This window comes from Ricinus communis, chromosome 4 (assembly GCF_019578655.1).
Source record: "Ricinus communis isolate WT05 ecotype wild-type chromosome 4, ASM1957865v1, whole genome shotgun sequence".
In the NCBI taxonomy this organism is placed as follows: domain Eukaryota; kingdom Viridiplantae; phylum Streptophyta; class Magnoliopsida; order Malpighiales; family Euphorbiaceae; genus Ricinus; species Ricinus communis.
In genome coordinates, this window is record NC_063259.1 from 25,885,971 (window position 1) to 25,908,548 (window position 22,578).

Below are 22,578 nucleotides of genomic sequence, written 5' to 3' on the forward strand. Positions count from 1 at the left end.
TTGCAAAATAAGCGGTGGTCTGATTATGATGTTTCTCTAGGTAGACTAGAGCACACATCATAATAGAGTTGTATCAGCTGCGATTGCGGCTGCTCCGCCGCTGCCATCATCTCCACCTCCTCCAGTTTCATGGGCTTTATGTAATTAATAGTAATATTGATATTAACCGGGTTAGGCGTATTGACCCAGTTGGGTTTGATTGTTACAAAAATTATTAACAATAACTAATAAATGGCTCGATTTGTGCATAAATCACGACGTAGGGAAGAATTTCCATAAAATTAAGCTAAGGGCCACCATTTCAAAAGTTTCTGAACCGTTTCAAATATGCAATTCTATGGGCTAATCCTCAGCCCACTTTTCAAATTGAAATAGGAAAAGAAAAGCCCATTTTCCCTTAGAGCAGATGATGTGCCAGGATTTTAATAGGCCTAAAGAAAAACAGAGACTAATTGCAAAAGCGGTCTTACAATTACGTTGTTACAAAATAAAGAGAAAATTACATAGAATCCGTCATTTTTTCCATCTTTTACTTTTATACGCAGGGATTTAATTTTTTATATTTATATTTCTTTTTATGCTAATATGGTGTTATCAGTTTTTTTCTTTTGCCTTTTAATGCTTTTCTGAATCTAATACTCTCTTGTCCTATGATTTCTTCTTACAATATTTTCTGATTTTCTTGAAATTTTTCTCATTCTTTTTCTTTTCTTTATTTTTTTTTAACTTTCCAATATTGCTTGAAAATTGATAATTAAATTATTCATGCAAGTAGTTTTTTTTTTTTTTCAATTTTGGGTTGTGTAACTCTCATTTTCAATTTAATTCACAGACTTATTAGAAATTTAATTTTTTCTTCTTCTACTGCCGGTAGCGTTATAGGTAATTCATAACTATATACTCATTATTTTTTCTACTACTAGTAAGAATTTGGAGTTGATGTCTTGAAGAAAAAAAGAAAAAAAGTTTAAAATTTTCTACTAAACATGATGGAAAATCTCTTATTAAGAAGAAGAAAGTTGTTGATAATTCTCATTCAAAAAAGAATATTGATGTTAAAACTTCAAAAATATGAAAAGAAAATATTGATGCTCGTGGTAAAGCTATCTATGAATGCACTCTAAGTGTTTGATGCAATGCAAAATAAGTACAATAAAAAAAAAGTGTATGTGTAGTTTGCGAGTTTAGAAATTTAAAAGGTAAAACGAATATAAAATAGAAAAATGAGAGAATAAGAGTAAGAGAAAATTTTGGTCATTTATTGTGAATACTAAGATCTGGACTCCATATTATGCTCTCTATTTTTTTTTTTTTGCTTTATTGTTAGTGTTTTAATTTTTAGTTATTACAATGACAAGAGCAGTAAATTCTCACTATCTACTCATAATATACTTAGAGTATACTATATGCTATTAACTGCATCTTTTGTTATAATTTTAGTTACTTTCATATTTGCTTGAAAACTATTGTTTAGTCAATTATAATGATTAGTTAAAAATTAGAGCAAAAAGTCCAATTTTCTTTTCTATTCATGTAATATGATCTTGTTAGATCAATGTTAATATATGCATAGGACAACTAGAGTTTTGAATTTTAAAAGAAGTAAAATGTAATCTTGTTAGATTGGCTTTATTATATCTTCAAAAATTTAAAATTTATAGTTTTTTTTTTCTGCATTTTTTAGTTTTACATATGTATGATTTTTTTATGGAAAATATCAGGTATAACTATGATTTTTTAAACAACAAGCTTACGAACATCGAAAGATACTCATGATTATGTTATTCTCTTATATAAAATTCAAGAAAGATGAAAATTTTTGATTGTGAGTTTGAATTATGTAGTAAGTTTAAAGAGGTGGATATGACAAAGAAGAATTAGAGGATGAACTTGATGTAATTGTCATATGATTTTTTAATTGACACATTATACATAAAAGATTATTAGAGTATACTTAATAGGAATTATGACCATATTTAAATTTAAAAATATATATATATAAAAGATGATTTTAAAATTTGAATGGAGAAAAATTAATAAGAATTAGCGTATTATATACTTGAAATAAACTCGTTATATAGTTACTATATACTGTTTACTATATTCATTTAGGTCAATAATAACAACAGCAAAAAAACTTATTTGGTTATTTTCGCACACATATTTTGTTAAACATCTAAATTGCAATATCTGATTCAACAGAATATTTACATTTCTATAATTTGATAATTTTGAGTTCATGAAATATAATGAGAAAAATTTAATAAAAATCAAATATCATATATATGAAATATACTCGTATACTTAATATATATTATTTACTGTATATCTTAAAATTTCAAATCAGCATTACATCATAAGGAGTAGCATATAGTTTATGAATAAAAGAAAAAAAATATAAATATTTATTGGTTTTTAATTTTTCTAATTCGTTTAGTACTTTTCTTGAATAAAAATGATAGTAAAAAATTTGAGCTAATTAATTTCCATCTTTCTAACAAAGCTCACTCAAGAAATAATAATAATATTGCTATTGTCTGTCTCATTTCTTTCATTCTCACATAATCAAGAACATGACAAAATGATATTATGGAGAGTAAATAAAAAGGAAAGCTCATTAATATGAGAATTTCATTCTCACATAATCAAGAATATGACAAAAAGATATTATTGAGAGGAAATAAAAGGAAAGCTCATCAATATTTAAAAAGAGATTCACTATATACTTAATGAATCCAAAATTTGAATGGAGAAAACTCAATGAGAATCAGAGTATCATATACTTGAAATAAACTCATTATATACTATTTACTGTACACATTAAAAATTATCCTACTGTTCACTTTTAAAATTGTCATTTGGTAATAGAATACCATTTATATTAAAATTTATGTATATGATATTTTATTTTTAATGTCTATTCTGGTAAAGAAAAATAAGTATTGTTGCAATGTTTGTACATGAGAAAAAATATAAAAGATTATTTCATAATCAGTAACGGTCGGAGTATAATATACTCGAAATATATTAATTATATACTCATTTTATACCTTTTTACGGTTTACTTTTAAATTTGTTTTATATCTTTATTGTAAATATATTCATTTTTTATACATGCATATACTCATTAATTCTCAATATATGAATTTTGTACAACATATAAATAAATCAAAAAATTATTTAAATATCAATTTTCTACGATTTCATAATAGATACTTATTACCCGCCTCTATATACTCGTGGTATATTTTTTATTGTATACCTTTTTCTCCTAGTATATATTTATTATATACTCATTATATACTCTTTACTGTAACTTTTAAAACTTATTTTATATTTTATTTTAAATTACTTTTTATAATCTATTATTAATTTATTCTTTATTTTTTATTTATATCAAAATATTAGTCAAATACAAGTACTTTATAGGATATATATATTAATAACATATGAATTTGAATCTATTTTTGTAAAATTTAAAAAGATATACTTTTATTATACATCTATACACTCGTTATATACAATTTTCTGGATTTTCTGCAGATAAGTTTTAATTATTTACTTATCTTCATATCTGAGAATTAAATTCTTTAATCATCTTATTCTACATTTAAATAGTTATGTAAATCATATAATATACTTGTTTTGAAAGGTTTTAAGGCTTTTTTTTTTTCAAAACAACAAGAAATCAAAATGATAAATGTATAAAATTGAATTATCTCTCGTTTTATGTTATTTATTGCAAACTATTGTCAAAATTGTAGATTGTTTATTGCAGATTTCTTAAAATTTTAGTGTGTCGATTTTATTTGAATCAGTTGCTATGATTCTTTGGCTTTTAGATATGTTGTTTTTAGCAAAACATGTGTATTTTTATATGAATAGTATAAAAGTAAGTTTCTTGGTTATGGAACATATTTTTGTAAGATTTTAGAGATGTGGTATAAAAGTTAGACAACTCTTATTTTTAAATATTCTTATAAATTTTCTTAAAAATACCGACACTATTGAAGAAATTCTAGCTATATATCACAAATAATAAGAAAATAATGATTACATTTGACAAATGTTTCATTATATATGAATTTGATTGTAGGGGAAAATTTCTTATTGCAAGCACTCCGAAAAACGGGAAAAAGAAAAACCATATAAATAATGGGAGGCAATTAACGAGTAAGAAAGCCCCCATCCACCACAAGGTCATGCCCGGTGACTACCGCAGATTCGTCACAGGCAAGAAACAACACAGCGTCGGCTATATTCCTTGCTTTTGTTGCAACTCCTTTGAGGGTCATGTTAGGCTCATACAAACTCTCCACTTCTTCCGCGCTCTTATTATACACGTTCATTGTCATCGGCGTAGCCACACCATAAGGTGACACCGAATTCACTCTAATCCCATGCCCTCCCAGCTGCACGCTCGCTGCCCTTACCAGACCCACCACCGCATGCTTCGACATCGTGTAATCGGTCCGCATCCTGAAACCTCGGCTGCCACCCACGCTAGCCGTGCACACTATACTCCCTCTCACTCCCCCTTCTACCATCGCTCGCGCTGCGTACTTGACGCATGTGGCCATTCCACGGACGTTGATGGCAAATAAATGGTCAAATGCCGAAAGGTCCAGATCAAGAACTGTCTGCTCTGAACTTCCCAAGATTCCTGCATTGCTGAACATTATATCTAGCTTACCAAAACTTTGAACTGTCCATTCCACTAGTGATTTCACTTGCTCTTCCTTAGTAACGTCACAGTGAACGTAGCTGCACTTGTTTGTTCCGATTGATGTAGCAACATCCTGGCCCACTTGATCTTGGATATCAGCAATAACCACCATAGAGGCACCGTGATCAGCGAGAAGACGAGCAGCAGCCTCGCCGATGCCGCTTGCGCCTCCGGTGATTATCGCTACTTTTCCTGATAACTTCTTCTTATTAGGTTCTGCCATATTGTATATTTTGCACCACACAGTAGCAGAGGGGTGGACGATTTGAGAGATAAGAAAGCGATTTTATAACACTGGACAACATTAATGGAAAAAAGGAGCTAAAATGTCAATTTGCCCCCTGAACTTAGAATGAACCCAGATTTTAATTTTTTGGTCAATTTACTCAACAACTTAGAAAAAATGATCAATCCAACTCCATCAAAAAACTTACTCAATACAAAAAATTCAATTTGGTCTTTAAACTTCATACCAAATGTTAAATTATATAAAAAAAAAATTTATTGAGTTAAAGTAAAAAAATTTAATTTTAAATATTTATTTATATTATTTAATAAAAATATTTAGATAATATTCTTAATTAAAAATTTTAAATTAAATAATATTACTGAACTTATATAAAATTATATATATATAAAATAAAGTAAAATATTATATTTTATTAATATTTAGTTTTAGTTCTTAATAAAGTAATAATTTAATTAGTATTTCAAATCTTTACCCGATGATTATATAAATAATTTAAAAAATTTAAATATATTTCAAATAAGTTTTGATAATATTAAATTAAATAATTTTATAATTATTCGGCTTTCTTTATGTCAATATCTAGATCCAGCTTGAAACTGAAAAATTATTAAATTATTATTTTTTATTAAAAATTAAGACTAAATAATGTTAAAATATAAATTTTTATTCTAAATTTATAAAAGCACAATCTGATATGAGTTTAGTAATAATATTTAATTTGAGTTTTTTAATTATTTTTATTATATAATTTGAGTAAATTATATTAAATTCATTAATTTAATTCTAATTCAATAGAAAAATTATTTTTATAAAATTTTGATATTTAATATAAAATTTAAGGATTTAAATTGAATATTTTGTATTGACTAAATAATTTTATTGAATAAATTGATTAAAAAATTAAAATATAAACTAATTGGCACTTTTAACCGAACAAAAAGTCTTTGCTTCTCTCATCAATTATTTAGATACGGTCCCATTTGACAAGTCAGGTAACATTTGTCGGGGTGTTAATAGCCTTGGACAATTTATTTAAAACATGGGTAATATTAACTCCCTAAATTTCAATTGTATCGTACTAAATCTTTTGTATTTAACTTTTGTATATATGCACTAGTCTTTTACTCATATATCACATTTGTTATTATTATTTCAATTATAAAATTAAATTAATAAATATAATTTTATAATATTTATTAATATTTAATATTAATTTATAATAATTTTAAAAATAATAACAAATTAATTATTTTTAACTATTTTTATTTTTTTAAAAATAATATTCTACTAGTGAAATAATGTTAAAATTATTTACTAATTAATTTTAATATTATATAAATTAATACTATCTATATAATTATTACAGTATTTTCAAAATTAAAAATTTATTATATAATTAAAAATTAATTAATTATTGAATATAATATTAATAATATAATTTAAAATGTTATTTTTCAGAATTAGAATTATTATCCAATTAGAAAACTGATTTATTAGTTAATATAATAACAAAATATAATTAGTAAAATATTTTTTAGAATTAATTTTTAAAATTAGAATCAATGCTTAGTTATAAATATAATTTATTAATTAATAAATTAATAAAAAACTATAAAACTACATATGAACTTAAATCTTATATATTAAAAATAAATATAATTGTTAAAAATTCTATATGCCAAAAAATAAACACATATAAAAAAATTAAATTTTAAAAATTAATATATATATATATAATATATACATATAGATTAGTCCAAAAGTGGGTTGGCATAAAACAAATTGTAAAATAGGTAAATCATATAGGATTTATATCGACCTTTATTTTAATAATATTAGTTAATTTTTTTTATTAAATATGTAAATAGAAGTAAAAGAATTTGATGCAACATATAGAAATATTAAAATTTATAAACTTAAAAAAAAAATAAAATGTGTTCATATAAATTTAAACTAAAATAAAATAAAATGTAAAAGTCGAAAAGCTTGAAAATGTGTTTTGCCTAAATAATGTGAACCTTTAATAAGAGTTTTTGTAGATGTCACTCATTTGGAGTTTGTTTTTTTTTTCTCTTTTTTTTTTTTTTTAATAAATCCCATCAAGTCTTATAAATTAATATATAGGATTATATCTTTGTCAAAGATATTGGATGCAAATAGAGTATTGATTTCGAGAGCGACACAATATAATTAATTAATTCCATAGGTAGTTTTATATGGTAAACTTAAAATACTACTATTTAAATCAATATTTTTAATTTTACTATATTATCTAATGTGATATTATAAATTTGATAAATATTTTCTATAATTAGCTATTACATTAATAAAAAATTGTGATAAATAAAATAATATTATCTTTGAATTGATAAAAAAAGAATTTAGATCAGATAACAATTTTTGTTAGAAATATTAAAAATAATAAAAATTATATCATATTTATTGAAAATGTGTTTAATTTTCTTTGATGTAACATATTTTAAAATATAAGAAAACAAAACGTGAAAAAGCTTTTGCCTAAAAGATTGGACATGTAATTAATTAGAGTTTTTCAAAAGATAGCTTAGTTGAAAAGTTTGTAGATGTATGGATCTGACTTCGTCACTCGTTGGGTTTTCTTTTTTTTTCATTTATTATAAATTCCATTGGATCTTGTAAATTTATTTTTTATCTCTAATATTTTATTTTATATATAAGCATTATATTATTAATATTTACATTACAGTGAACTTGAAAAATAAAAATAAAATAAAAACTATTCCATATCATATTAAGACATTTAGGTTTAACTTTTTGAAATAAAAATTTAATCTAACTTTTGAAAATAAATGGATCGTTATTTATTATAACAACAGTAATAAATTTTAATAATTTATAAAGAATAAATATCATTTGTTTTGAATTAACCGTCACATATTTATAATATTTAAAAAGGATTTCTATATTAATTAGTAAGATTTAAACTTTAGTGTCAATTTCTAAGATACTCTAAGAATTTTTTTTGGGTAATATATACAATAAATATTAATTAATAATAACATTAGATAGTATATTTTGCATATGCCTAATGGGTAGTTATAATTGGAAAGTGTGTACTTCTCCACCAAACTTTTATTTGTGAAAATTTTGGACAGTTCAATCTCTACAAGTTTTCATTTATTTTAATGAGTTATAAGAGTAAATGTATTGTTTTGAATTAACTTATTTATATTCTTTTAACTATGAAAATACAATTAAATTCTTTAATTTTAGCAAACTTTTATTAGCATCACTTTGCATTCTTTATTAACTGGGTATTTTCTAAAAAATATTTTAGAATTAACAAAAGATATCATTTTCATAGTGTAATTTTTTTTTTAAATTTAATTTTTTTTAAATTTAATTTTTTATTTTCTTAAACTTATATGATGTTGTCTTTCTACTATTTTTTTATATTATCTTCCAGTTATTTTGTGGTTATTCTTCAGTTGTTTTTCGATTTTTTTATCAAAAATCAACTAAAAACATAATTTTCTTTCATGCTTTCGATTGGTCTAATAACCAACAACAGCTCTCTATAATTCTTTATTATTCGTACAGGCTTGACGTAATTAAACTGTTTGAAAAAATTATTTTTTCTTAAGAATGGCTCAATCGGATGTATTCATTGGAAAAAAGTATGAAAAATTATATTTTTAATGAAAAATTATATTTTTAATATATTATATAGTAAAATAAAAAATAAAAAATTATAAATTTGATAAAAAAATAAAAGATATGGATATTCTAGATATTTTTCTAATTTATTCACTTATTAATTAAAGTTAGCGACGTCTAGCCCAGTCTTATATTACTGTTCATAAATTTTATCCATATAAAAGCCCAATTGCTTTTGGATTTGAATTCCCATTTGAGAGTTGGAGAGTGGATTACAAGAGACCCCCGAATTCCCACATCTCTCGCCTCCTGCATGTATATATATATATAACAGGACTAACAATTCTTTCGCTGTTCAAGCTTCTCCTACAAAATTTCTTACTGCGTTCTTGTGTTTTGTTTCTTTGTATTGCTGTGCCTTGGGCAGTTCGCTAGCAACCAATGTCTTGCATTGATTCTGTTGGCCTTGATGATCAAGAATTAGCTGGGCACCTTGATGTAATGCTGTGCTCAAGTTCTGACGACGACAAACGCAAATCATCTTCGCTCGATCAGTCCTCAAGTACGTGTTCACATCCACTTGTCATGAAGCTAGTATGTACCACTTGTGGGCAGAAGATGTCCAATTTTTATGGCCTGCCATTTGATTACATAATGGGTGGTTTAAGGTTAAGCGAAACAAAAGCTGACTGGACGCGTGATGCCGAGACGGATTTTGTTTTGAGCAAGAAGAAGTTGTTCTTGGTTCTTGATTTAGACCAGACTTTGCTGCACTCGACAGTAGATTTAACCCCAGAAGAGAATTATTTAAAGAACCAGATGGATTCATTGCAAGATATTTTTAAATTGATCACAAGGGAAGGTTTCTCTCCTAGCTATGCCAAATTGAGGCCCTTTGTTCGCAACTTCCTGCAGGAAGCTAGTACCATGTTCAAGATGTATGTGTACACCAACGCTAATAAAAGTTACGCGAGGAAGATGGTGAATTTGCTCGATCCTGATAATATATACTTCAAGTCAAGATTAATTACTAGAGAGGACAGTACTGTATCATGTCAGAAGAATCTTGATGTGGTGATGGGTCAAGAAAGGGCAGTTGTTATTCTTGATGACAGAACCGACGTGTGGCCAATGCACAAAGATAATCTGATTCAAGTTCAGAGATACAAGTATTTCGCTTCGACTGCTAATTGGTCCAACTCTAAATCCTTTGCCCAGAGAGAGGTTGATGAGAGTACAGACATAATGGCAACATACTTGGAAATTCTGAAGAAGATTCACAGTCAATTTTTTGATCCCAAACTTGATGAGGACAACCTTGCTAGCAGAGATGTCAGGGATGTAATGAGAACAGTTCAGGCTGGAATTCTTCAGGGGTGTAAATTAATACTAAGGAAAAACTTGACAGCCAAGTATAAACTGGATAATCTTTCCAAGATGGCAGAAAAACTGGGAGCAATTTGTGTTTCAGAACTTGATCCCACAGTAACACATGTGGTAACACTTGAAGCAAAACCTGAAGACGATCAGCTTCAATTGGAAAATAAGAAGAAGAAGAAGAATAAGCAGAAAGGGACATATCATTTAGTTTTTCCAGAGTGGATAAGGGATTCCTATAAATTATGGCATAGAATGCCTGTTGAAAATTATTTGCCTTAGCTAAATCAAAGATTTAATATAACAACTAGGAAGATGAATTTAAGCTTTCATTTTTGCCAATATTCCCCCCTTTCCTTTTATTTTTTTGGTTCAAAATTTTATCTGCAGTTTAAAGAGGGTTTTGATTTCGGGAAGTTCGGTGGTTTTATTGCAAAGAACTTGGAGGAAAGATGACTGTTGTTAGACAAGACTATTGGCAATACATACTGACATCTTGATTCATTATTTTTCATTATCCTATTAAACGCAATTTATTAGCAAACCAGCAGCTACATGCTGCAGGGAAGGCCAAACTCATAAATATATATCCAAATTCCCTGTTTATTCTAAATTTATTTATTTAAAATTCAACCCCTTTAATCACATGTCTGGATGTATATTTAAATTTATTTATTTTATTGAGTTGTTATATTTTTATTTAAGTCTTTAATACAAATAAAAATATATAAGGTCAATACAACAAATAAAAATATCATGATATATATATATATATATATATATATATATATATATATATATATATATATATATATATATATATATATATAATCATTAAATCAGTAAAAATAAAAATTATAAAAAAATAAAATAAATTTAAAATTTAAAATTTAATACAATATAATTAAAAAATTTAAAAGCTTAGTAATGAATTTTACTAAGAAGAAAAATTCAGGAAACCTACTTCCTATTGGAATTGGGATTTCAAAGTTAAAAAAAAAAAAAAAAACTCGAGACCTCTAGCCGTGGCCTAGAACATACATCCCTCTATATATAGACACGAGTAATTTCGATTTCTATATGCTTTCTTGAATATAAACTAAGAAGTAAGAAAGTATAAATTCTTTTTGCTAGCTGTTTCTTGGGAAATTTACGAATAATAACAATGTGTTCTGATGATGGATCCGTTACCTATGATGCAATATTTGGCTCAGGTTCTGATGATGACGATGAGCACGGTTCATATTCTCATCCTGAGGGAGAAGCAATGGAATGTGACGATTCCTGTTCACATCCCATTGTCTTGAAGCTAATGTGCACTATTTGTGGGCAAGACGTGCCCGATGGTTATGGCCTTCCTTTTGGGTACATAATGAAGGATTTGAGGCTAAGTAAAATTGAAGCTGATCGGCAGCGCTATATTGAGACAACTAATATTTTGAGCAAGAAGTTAATCTTGGTTCTTGATTTGAATAAGACATTGCTTCAGTCTAAATATCCTGAGGCGTTAACACCCGAAGAGAAATATATGGAGAATCAAATAGAGAGGGAGACTCATGGCAAGATGTCTTTAAAGTGGAATTATGGGAAAACCGGTCCTGCATTGTCAATCTAAGGCCATTTGTTCGCAGGTTCCTTGAAGAAGCTAGTACCATGTTTGAGATGTATGTTTACACTTCATCTAGTCAAGTTAATGCGAGGAAGATGATGAGTTTCCTTGATCCTGCAAATAGATACTTCAATTCAAGATTAATTGTTCGCGAGGGCAGCACTGTGATGGCACTGAAGAATCCTGACGTGGTGTTGGGGCACGAAAGGGCAGTAGTTATTCTTGATGACAGAAAAAGTGCATGGCCAATGCATAAAGCCAATGTCATTAATGTTGAGAAATACAATTACTTCGCTTCGAACCAAAGTGATCCCGGATCGAAGTCTAAATCTTTGGCTGAGAGAAAGAAGGATGAGCATACACGAGTGATGGCAGCATATTTAAGAATTCTCAGAAAGATTCACCGTCAATTTTTTGATCCGAAACTTGAGGCCATTGTTACTGCTGGTGCTGCTAGAGATGTTAGGGAGGTGATGAGAATGGTTCGTGCTAAAATCCTCAAGGGGTGTAAAATATGTTTTGAGTCATAGCTTGCCAGCCAAGAATAAGTGGTCTTTCAGAAATGGTATGCGTCTCAGAAGAACTTGATTCCTCAGTAACGATGGAGATTGCAGTAGAAGAGCTTCAATGGGCAATGGAGGTGAAGAAAAACCATTTAGCTGTCTACCAGAAATTATGCCTTTAGTGAGCATCTCCTTAACTTTTGATGCATGTTAATGGTTTATTAGTACTGAATGAAACCAAACACTTCTTTTTCTAATAATTAAATTGTAGCCTGTGCGAGTTATTTTGCTACAGTTTTTTTAAGGCAAAAGTAAATTGCAAACTAGATCAAGATTAATTTCAATAATCTGATGCATCAAACGCATTGAATTAAATGCTGCAAGTCAAATCATTCAAAAAAAAAAAGAAAAATTTTATAACACAATGACAGGAAGGAGGAATATACTAACCAAGCTGTTGCAAATCACTGGTTACATTTAATTTCAGGACGGAGCTCTCATCCAAGACCGTATGCTACCTGTTCCAGAAATTAAACGCATGAATTATACTTGTGTTTGGCTGTTAAAATTTAAATCCACCATCCACAACTAAATTGTGGCCAGTGATAAACTCAGAGTCCTGACAAGCAAGAAACAAGACAGCATCCGTCACATGCTTCACCTTCATCACCCCTTTCAACCAATAACTAGATTCAAAAGCCTTCTCCACATCCTCCTCAGTTTCCATCCCAAAATCCTTACACGTCAGCGGCGTCGCCACCGCCCCCGGCGACACACAGTTAACTCGAATCCCATGCTCACCTAGCTGCTTACTCGCTGACCTCATCAACGCTAACACTGCACTCTGGAACATAATATAATCTACAGCCCTGTCTCCCCCTGTACTCGCCGCAATACTCGATGTACAAATGATACTACCCTTTACTCCTCCCTCCACCATTGCCCGCGCTGCGTGCTTCAGGCTTGCAGCTACTCCACCAACGTTTACAGCAAAGAGTTTTTCATAGGCAGCCATGTCGAATTCAAGCACATTCTGGATGCATGAGCTGAAGATGCCTGCGTTGCAAAACATGATATCAAGTTGGCCGTACATCTCCATGGTGGTCTCAATGAGAGACTTGACTTGGTTCTCATCTGTTAAGTCACAGTGGATGTAGGTGGAACGGTCTGTGCCGATAGATTCAGCCAGTTTTCTACCCTTTTCATCCTGGACATCGGCGATGACTACTGCCCGTGCGCCGTGCTTTGCGAATTGATGCACAGTGGCCTCACCTATGCTGCTAGCACCACCGGTGATGATGGCTACCTTATCTTGTAGCTTATCGTTACTAGATGGTGTGGTGGTGGCCATGTCAGCGGAAAGTAGGTTCGTCAGCTTTGCGATGCCGAGATCAATAAAAAGGGTTTGCAGGTCTTTTGACCCACGAATACGATGGCTACTTTTACAATGTAGTTTTGTTTGATTCTAGCTGTCCACATTTGTTAAATTTCTATTCCACAATTCTTCAAATTTAAGGCGCATGAACAATACTATAATAAGTATTCTGCGTTCCGTTGTTATTTTAGATTGGAAAAAAGGTACATTTTAGCCCCTCATCTTTAACGCGAGTAGCGGATTAGCCCTTATATTATTTTTAGATGTAAATAAGTTTTTAAACTATCAAAAAACTGTAACATATACCCCTTTCCTAACTGAAACTTTTTGTCAATGCTGATGTTAAATAAAAACTTCAATTATAAAATAAAAATGAAGAAGTGACCATCTCTTTTTTTTTTTTCTCTCACCACTCTCTCCTCTTCTCTCTCCTTTCATTTTGCTCGATAAACTAGAAAAAAATTCACTTCAAATCAAAATCATCCGTAATCCTCTAATATCTAAATTCTTGATTTTGTTGAAAATGAAAGTATTGATAGATAAAAGATTCAATAGGTGCTCACTGCATTTCCTTCTGATGTTGCTACTTGTAAGGGACTGACAATCTTAAAAAGGATGATGTTAGGTGATTAATTCATTCCATCTTTCTTCGCCAGCTATAAAGAAATGGTTGGGCAGCATTGCATCTCCTCATGAATGAGAAACGAATAATTGGAGAATGGATTTGAACATATTAATTAACTCCACAAGCCATCAGAGTATTAAAATATTGCAGCTACTTATCGTACAGAACAATGGGAATCTATCGTTTGTTGATTCTACATAATGATAAATTGCCATTAGTTCTCAAAAATAGCTCCATATGTAAAAAGAAATAGATGTACAGGATTTACAAAATTTAAAATGTTTCAACTTTTAGCATAAGCCTATAATATTGTTGAAGATAATTTTGGAGCTAAAGAGGAAATGAAGATTGAAGAGAGAAATTCTAGCTTAAATAAGTTTTTGCATAAAGTTTAGATAGCTTATAAGAGAGACATGAAACCTATATATAGATCACGATACACTATACCATTGAAGGTAACATTTTTAGCTTGACTTCAAAGGTGGAATTTGGTTCGTGGCTTGAAAATGAACTAGTGGTAAATTCAGCATAATATATTTATAGAAAAAGAAAAAAAATAAAAAAAAATGAATCTCATGATACCTATTTCATGAAATTAATCGGTTTTGATCGAGAAAGCCTTGACATGTGAAATAACCAAAATAAAATAAAAGCCTTGACCTGTGAAATAACCAAAATAAAACAACAAAGATTTGATAATAGTGAGATGATGATGTATTGCAATCTCAATTGGTAGTAGTGCCGAGTGATGGTAAGAAGAGAGTTTATTAGTGCTTTTGATATAAATGATTATTTTTAATTCAGTGAGTCTAATGAAAGAAAAAAGAAAGAGAAGAGAATGACAAGAGAGAAAGAAGAAAGGACAGTGATTTCTTTTTTTTTTTTTTTATTTTATAATTGAAATTTTTATTCCACATCAGCATTTATCATTTAAAAGAGAGGTAATATATTACAGTTTTTTAATAGTTTAAAAGCTTATTTGCTCCTAATAGTAGTATAAAGACTAATTCGCTCCTCGCATTAAATGTGAGGGACTAAAATACACTTTTACCTTTTAGATTCTGTGTCTGTCTTACGCTCTGACTCGACAAAAAAAAAAGGGGAAAACAATCAAGCAGTGATGGGATTTGATGTAGATGTCTTGTATTCTTATCAAAACAGCCTGATCAATAATTGCGATAGAAACCAAGAGAAATGGCCAACCCTCTTATAATAAAAAATTTACATTCCCATCTATATACATCAATACATACTTAACTAATAAATCATCGGTAATTATTAAACAATCAAGCAGTGATGGGATTTGATTTAATGAACAACTATATATGTGAATCATCCAATTCTAATTATAAAATATTAGGACTACCTATCACTCAACTATTTGACAAGTTTTATTCAAAAGTTACAAAGAATTTGGTGAGCTTGGATATATATTTATGCAATTAGTTTGTGTTGTTCCAATAATTTAATACTGCTAATTAAGGAGATTATGCAAATATGAAACCAAAGTTCAACAAATTGCAACACAAAACGGAGATCCAACATTAGCATGTAAAAGATTTACAGGCCCCAATTGTAAGAGGGCAAGCTTATCACAAAACTTCGGGAGTATGTCATAAGTACATCTAGTTGGATGTACACATATTCAGCACACCATCCCACTCAAGAATAATCTGATTGTGACTCGTAGAAATCACTTGGGCATGGAGACATCACTTCTTGCTCTAACAACTGCAGTGCCTGGTTCATTGTCGGCCGATCATCAGGGTTAGCATCCGTGCATCTTGCTGCTATTTCAAGAATCGCTTCCACGCTTTCCAGATCTGCATCACTGCATCTTTTATCCACTACGTCCTCCAACAGGTTTTCTCTTAACAGGGTGTTCATCTGCACAGGTTGATAGAAGTTTCTCATTACATGGTGTCCTATAAGACCATAAATGACAAGCAACATTCCATATTTTCATACTCAGTCCTCTAGATCATTTTCTCAATGTTGTTTTGGTTGCGGAAGATAACAAACATTTGTAATGCTCAAAAGAACAAATAACTTGGAACTATATAATGGTGTTACAGTTCATCATCTTTTTATTTATTTCGCTTTCTACGTACCATGCCCTCGTCGACTACATGCTTGATGCACTCCCAAATTGCAAGGCACTAAGTCACCCGAGAATGGCACATTAAATTTAATAACCTCAAAGACTTTGTTTGGCATAAATCATGTGCAAGAACTCAATTGAGATAAAAGAATACTTTGGCTTTTTTTTTTCAAGAAGTTTAAAGGATAAAATTCTTGCAGCTGGGACATTTCTAAAACCTGAGAGACTCAATAGCACTTCTAGACTTCCCAAACACCATGTAAAAGATTGCTGCCTAATCCATACTGCTCTGAGATATATTGTAATGCTAAAATAGATTTGAAAGTGATTACTATTTTAATATTTTAATAATGTTCTTGATCTTCCCTGCTTCGATCCATTTATATGACCCCGTTACCGTTGTGGTTTTTGATAATTTTTCGCCCAACAATTTCCCGGTCCGCAGAATTTATCAAACAAAACATACATGGAAAGAGAAAAAGAAAATGAGTGCTTACCCAACCAACAACATTTAAGCCTCTCTTTACAAAGGCTGGATCAGTAGGTCTTTTTCCAGTTACTAGCTCTAGCAAGAGAACTCCGAAGCTATAAACATCTGACTTCTCAGTGGCTCTCCCACTTTGCAGGTATTCTGATTGAAATATGATTGATTTCAATCAATTAGCATTCAACAAAATCTAAAATTCTACACTAAACTAGAGAGAGAATGCAAGAAGATTAAGATCTGAACATACAACGATTTTATTCGAGAGAAAATTTAGTCTATAGAGACCAAGAGAACAGGAAGTAACACGTTACCTGGTGCCAAATAACCAAAAGTGCCAGCAACTACAGTAGTGACATGGGCTTCCTCATCCACCAAAAGCTTGGCAAGACCAAAGTCAGAGACATGAGGCTCGAAATTTTCATCAAGGAGAATGTTACTGGATTTAATGTCACGATGAACTATCTTTGGACTGCAGTCATGGTGCAAGTATGCAAGCCCCCGTGCAGACCCTAAGGCTATCCTTAAACGAGCACTCCAATTTAATGGTTGTTCCTGACCACGTTCTGAGAGGAAGTACAACCATAAATTTAAGAGTCCAGCATAATATTGTGAATATGAACATATTCCACATTTTATAGATAGGAGAGTGGTACAATGCATTTCTATAATCATATCTCACAAGATGTATTCAGTAAAAAGCAAGTATACGTGCGGCACTATTAGCCAAAGCGATAAAATAATTAATACCAAACGAAAGTTACACTAGATATTCCGTGATTTGCCAAATTTGATAGTAAATTTCTAGAGCAACAAGAAGCAGCCTGATATCATTTGTTCTGGAACACGAAGAGATTGGCCGGTCAATCACAAATGAGAAGCAGCCAATTAAACTTTTTAGAAAATCATTGATAGCCAACTAAATAATGTAAACTGCAACTATGAAAAGATTTGGAAAAAGGTAGCCAAGCTTTTGGAATATGGGATATAATGTTCCTATAGGCCATTGGTTGCCCCCTTCCCCTCGTGCGTTTGTGCTGTGTTAAATATCCCCAACTTCAAAGACATAAGTAAAGGCAAAATTCTACTATATTCTGATAATTAAGATTTTTAGTGCTCACAAATTTTCCAAGCATGGCAAGAGTATAACATCAGAAAAAATTATTAAGATTGTCTTGTTTTATTAAAAGTTATCTGACATCATAAGCAAATACTGAGCACTAAAGATTGAAGCATACCGTGCAAAATATCATCTAAACTTCCCATGGCCAGATAATCATATATTAGAAGCTTTGACATTGGAAGCCTACAATAACCTCTCAGGTTTACCAAATTTATGTGCTTGATGCTACCCAAAATCTCCAACTCCCTCTCGAATCCTTGATCAGATCCTTCACGGCTCCTGTCAATTCTTTTGACAGCAAACGTTCCACAATCGTTCATGACCATTCGGTATACAGTACCAAACCCTCCTGCCCCTACAACATCCTCCTCATCAAGAGACTCAAGCTTTTCTATGATCTCACATGAAGGATATGGCAAGTCACCATGGAAGGTAATAAGCTTTGTACCTGTGGACAATCGTCTTATTGGTAATGATGAAGTGGTGAAAACAGAAAATGCTAGACATTAAACAGATACTGAGCTTACTTGCTTCTTGGTCAACTTGCTTTTTGACTTCTGTGTATTTCTTAGCAGCTCTTTCCTTCTTTGACAACAAGCAAATCCAGAGGAATGCAAGAAGCACCGCTAGCGTAAGTGCCATTGTGGCCATTACACCAATCAGCACCCCTTTGATGTAATGAGAGGATCGTTTCGTGGGAACTGCAGAAATCCCCAAGATTAGTTTATGCCCAGTTGACAGTTAAAGAAAATGTAATAACAAACTTGCCTGCTGCTTCATCACTTGCAGCATGTGGTAGCACTGCAGGAAATCCCATTGAAGTTCGACATGGCCTGTGCACTTGTCTACCACAGAGATCTAAATTGCCAATAAACCTAACCAGAAGCAGGCAGAATTCAGAGAACGTTTGAAGGAATGGAGAAACAAAAGCAAAAGGTACGCCAATGATTACTGTAAGTACGAGTTGAAAACATTTTCTTGCCTCGTGTGACTACACAAGATGCTGACACCAAATGCCATACATAGAATAGATATAACAATACATAAAAGTAAGTAACATCAAGATCCCATATAAACATGGTTAAATATGCATTGTCATCACTTTCAAATGTTTCCACTGCAAAGTCAGACCCAAAAATATCTCAATATGTTCCAATAATGCCATTGCAATTCAGAATTGGCATGGTTCAGACAATTGGCATCACATATGATCATGCTGCAGAGCATAAGATACAAATAAATAATAGTAATTTGTTTATACTATTATTTATGCTAACCTTATAATCATATTTAGAATTGGTCAATGTAGCTATGATCACTTACGAGTTATTCCCAAAAGTACTTAGTGCTCCAAAATCTGGGATTTCACCAGAGAAAAAGTTGGTAGACAAATTCCTAAGACAAGAGTACCAAATAGAGAATTATCACATCATTCCCTTTCCATGTCATCCCAAATTCCCAACTTCAAATTTAAAAATTCAAATTGCAACAAGTCCATAGGAACTTACAGATGGCGTAGGCGTGTAAGACGACCAATAGATGAAGGTATAGCACCTTTTAGCATATTGCTTGACACATCCCTAAATTCAATAGTTAATTATGAAGCAAAAGTAAAAATAAGAATAAGAAAAATAACAACAGTTTACGCACTAAATTATATCTAATGTCTATACAAATTAATTATGCATTGAAGATTCAAGCAAAAGAATTAAGAACTATAAGTCTTACAGTATAGTGAGATGAGAAAGATTTCCAATGTCTGATGGAATGCCTCCTTGGAGATAATTAGCCCTCAAGTACCTAGATACATTGTCATGTCCATATAAGGGGAAAGATACACATCCATTTCACGACAGCTAAGTATGCATTAAAAAGAAAATGAAAAGAGGAATCCTCATTTCCGCTTACACTGCTCTGAGCTCAGTACAATTGGTAATTTCATTAGGAATAATTCCGTGTAAACTGTTTTGGTGAAGTGCACTGCTTAAGAAGAAAAATAAAAGACAGAAACATTGTTAAGGATGTTTTAGCCCCATTTCCTGACAAGTTATGAGGTGGAAAAGAAAACATGGGCTTTGAACTAACATCCTTTGTAATCTGCTGAGTTTGCCAATGCTAGTAGATATTATCCCTCCCAATTGCATGTAAGGCAGGTTTCTGTAAGCCAATAGAAACAAATTATTTACTTAAGAAAGTTTAGAACTTTAGAAAGACAAAAAATAAAAAATAAAAGTAAAATTGGAGATGTAAGATGGATTTGGCATACATTGAGCTAACTCTTTGGTCATGGGAATGGCAAGAGATACCAGTCCATTTGCAAGGAGACTCGTCAGCAGCTTGCCAGTTACCTAGCACATTTCTACTATCGTTCAATGTGCTCTTGATTTCCAACAATGTAAGACCTACAAAATTACAAATTTAAATCAGAAAAGCGAAAAGATCTAAACTTTAATCTTTATTGGTTACCAAGATGCTAAATTTATAATAGAAGCACTGCTAATAAAAAAGCTAAGATCCTTTTCTTCTCCTTTCTTCTCTCTTTATTTTCTCAGCATCCAATCAGCAATAGAAAAGGAAAAGCTCAAAAAGACAAAAAAAAAAAAAAAAAAGGAGCTCAAAAAGGGAAATTAAAAGAAATGGGGAGTTCTTACCATCTTCAGTGAGAGCAAGAGAGGAAGTACTGAAAAGCGTAGCTACATAAATTACATAAGAAACGAAAACAAGAACCCTCATTTTCATTTCACCTTCAAAATAGGCTCTTTTTTTTCGTTTCTGGGTAGAAAGGTGTTCTTTGTGCAGCAAGCCACTCTACAGTGAATGCTACTAAACCAAAGAAACGAAAAAACGAAACCAAGAAAATGATGATATCTAATAATAATAATAGTGGGTAGAGTTGGCATTTGATTGTGGGGATGTGATGATGGTGAGAATTACCCCGAGAAAACTAATAATAATCTGATATTTGAATCACCAAGAGAGAGAGGGAAATACAAAGGAAAACAAAAGCTTCTTATATTGTCCAATATTTTATGAGCAGAGTGAGAGACAGACTTTTCTGAAAGTGGGTATGGAAAGTTGTGCAGAGAGAAGTAGCCGTTGTCCAATAAAATTCAAATACAAGTATTTCAGATCATACTCTCAAAATGTATACGTGAAAGGTAAAAATGGGTACAAGAGACATAAACTCAAGAACAAAGTTGCTACAAAATGTGAGTTACGAACACGTGTCAGTTGTCAGACGGAGAGTAGCTCGGTTAGTGTACGCTAATGAAGGTTAAGTTTGGTACTTACACCTGACAAAGTCTCAGGTTGTATTGAAACTTGTCTGACAGCTAAATCAGAGGTATCAAGACATGTCATTTTTTATGTTTAAAGTCTTCTTAGATGAAAATTACAGTTGATCACTTTTTTCAATCTTAATACAAACTTGAGTAAATAGATTAATATTTTTTTTTTTTATGAATGTAAATAGATTAATTTAAATTTTATGTTTATATTTACTGATGATGTAGCCCAATTCAGAAAGATAACATAACAGACAACAAATGGTCCAAAAGTTATTCATGCTGGTCTGAGATTTGCTTTTGGGTTTGGACTTGTTAACTTTCTTATACAACAAACTAACAATAAAATTATGTCAAATCATAAATCAAACATGGGGGATCCCATGCCACCCGATTTTCATGCTAATAGTGATCCAGAAGTACAGGTATGGTTAATCCCAATAATTAGATGGCTTGACATTTTTGCAATCTTGAATTGAAGGGGAGTGTCGTTTGGGTCAAAAGAATTGAAGATTAAATTCTTGAACTGTACTCTGAGCAGAAGAAGGACCCATGTACTCATTACTTGGCATAGTTCAAAGATGAATATGATGCCTGGCTTTTTATTCAATTGAAGTTTATAATGCAAGCAAACTGCTGGATTACCTTATGTGGCCTCAGTAGACAATTCATCATCAGATTTGGGCATTTCATGCCCCACTTTTTTTCCTTTTTCTTTTTTTAAAAAATAAATTTTGGTTCGTAGTTTTGTTATAAATATCGTAGAAAGTTTCTTTCTTTTACATTCAAATTATTTATATTATATTGTGCATTCAAATTATTTATATTAAACTTTCAAAGATTTTTAGCATGGGTTAGATTTAAATTCAAAGTATGTGGGTCAATTAATACTTTTGTTATATAATTTAAAATGATCTTTTGGGGCAGTGGAGGCAAGTGTCCCATCTGCTAGATCCGTACAGTAATTGCATAAGATAACACCAGAGTGAGCAGTAATCTCCTAGATTTTGTTACTAAGCAAATACTGGATAATGCAATCTGAACATTAACCATAACTTTGATTCCTCAAAGATCCATGGATTAGTTTAATTTGTGCTGTTCTTCTCTCTTTTCTCTGGATCGTATGCTTAAATTGCATACTTGCAATCATTAACCAACGATGCCTTTGTGATTATTTACCATATGATGAAGAAACTAACGTACAAACTATGGAAAAGAAATATACCCAGTTACACACTTGGTTCATCTATATAACCCACAATAATTGCTAGCATCCTTTTTAACTATGTATTAAAAGACGACTAAAAATATATAATGTTATTATTTAAATAAAATATAGGGCTTAATTAATAGAATTGAGTTTTGAATTGAATCAGTACTAAAATAACTAAAAGTTACACTCTTGCAGACTCTGTTGGATTCACTTTGTATCAAGAGTTAATAAATCAATCTTTTTGCTCTAAAGAACTTTGATTTATAGTTTGT

At 30.8% G+C, this 22,578-nt stretch overlaps 4 protein-coding genes across 4 annotated transcripts; 1 reads left to right on the plus strand and 3 right to left on the minus strand.

Moving 5' to 3' along the window:
• Positions 1–4,007: 4,007 nt before the first annotated feature.
• Positions 4,008–5,016, minus strand: LOC8258176 ((+)-cis,cis-nepetalactol synthase NEPS3). The gene has a single exon (XM_002511470.4). It carries the CDS (start codon positions 4,947–4,949, stop codon positions 4,167–4,169), a length of 783 nt encoding a protein of 260 aa, XP_002511516.1. The 5' UTR covers positions 4,950–5,016; the 3' UTR covers positions 4,008–4,166.
• Positions 5,017–8,662: 3,646 nt separating this feature from the next.
• Positions 8,663–12,128, plus strand: LOC8258174 (RNA polymerase II C-terminal domain phosphatase-like 4). Its single transcript, XM_048373139.1, is given in 3 exon segments — positions 8,663–10,264; positions 11,124–11,551; positions 11,554–12,128. Coding segments are annotated over 3 exon segments (2,214 nt in total). The 5' UTR covers positions 8,663–9,053.
• A 428-nt stretch (positions 12,129–12,556) lies between these two features.
• On the minus strand, positions 12,557–13,583 carry LOC8258172 ((-)-isopiperitenol/(-)-carveol dehydrogenase, mitochondrial). Its single transcript, XM_015723222.3, has one exon. The coding sequence runs from the start codon at positions 13,450–13,452 to the stop codon at positions 12,664–12,666; it is 789 nt and encodes a 262-aa protein (XP_015578708.1). The 5' UTR covers positions 13,453–13,583; the 3' UTR covers positions 12,557–12,663.
• A 2,016-nt stretch (positions 13,584–15,599) lies between these two features.
• LOC8258171 (LRR receptor-like serine/threonine-protein kinase FEI 2) lies at positions 15,600–20,879 on the minus strand. Its single transcript, XM_015722220.3, has 13 exons — positions 20,461–20,879; positions 20,076–20,211; positions 19,895–19,966; positions 19,718–19,789; positions 19,538–19,609; positions 19,318–19,389; positions 19,133–19,204; positions 18,578–18,684; positions 18,337–18,510; positions 17,925–18,257; positions 17,001–17,252; positions 16,700–16,833; positions 15,600–15,988 (listed from the first exon to the last, which is right to left on the minus strand). Exons 1-13 carry the CDS (start codon positions 20,546–20,548, stop codon positions 15,764–15,766), a joined length of 1,809 nt encoding a protein of 602 aa, XP_015577706.1. The 5' UTR covers positions 20,549–20,879; the 3' UTR covers positions 15,600–15,763.
• Between the last annotated feature and the right edge of the window lie 1,699 nt (positions 20,880–22,578).

Bases quoted from the DNA above. Each gene is read 5' to 3' on its own strand.
- LOC8258176 (XM_002511470.4), bottom strand. From the start codon at position 4,949: ATGGCAGAACCTAATAAGAAGAAGTTATCAGGAAAAGTAGCGATAATC.
- LOC8258172 (XM_015723222.3), bottom strand. From the start codon at position 13,452: ATGGCCACCACCACACCATCTAGTAACGATAAGCTACAAGATAAGGTA.
- LOC8258171 (XM_015722220.3), bottom strand. From the start codon at position 20,548: ATGAAAATGAGGGTTCTTGTTTTCGTTTCTTATGTAATTTATGTAGCT. The intron at 20,212-20,460 runs GTAAGAACTCCC...GTAATTTTGTAG, and splicing joins TCTTGCTCTCACTGAAGATG to GTCTTACATTGTTGGAAATC. The intron at 19,205-19,317 runs GTAAGTTCCTAT...CTCTTGTCTTAG, and splicing joins CTTACACGCCTACGCCATCT to GAATTTGTCTACCAACTTTT.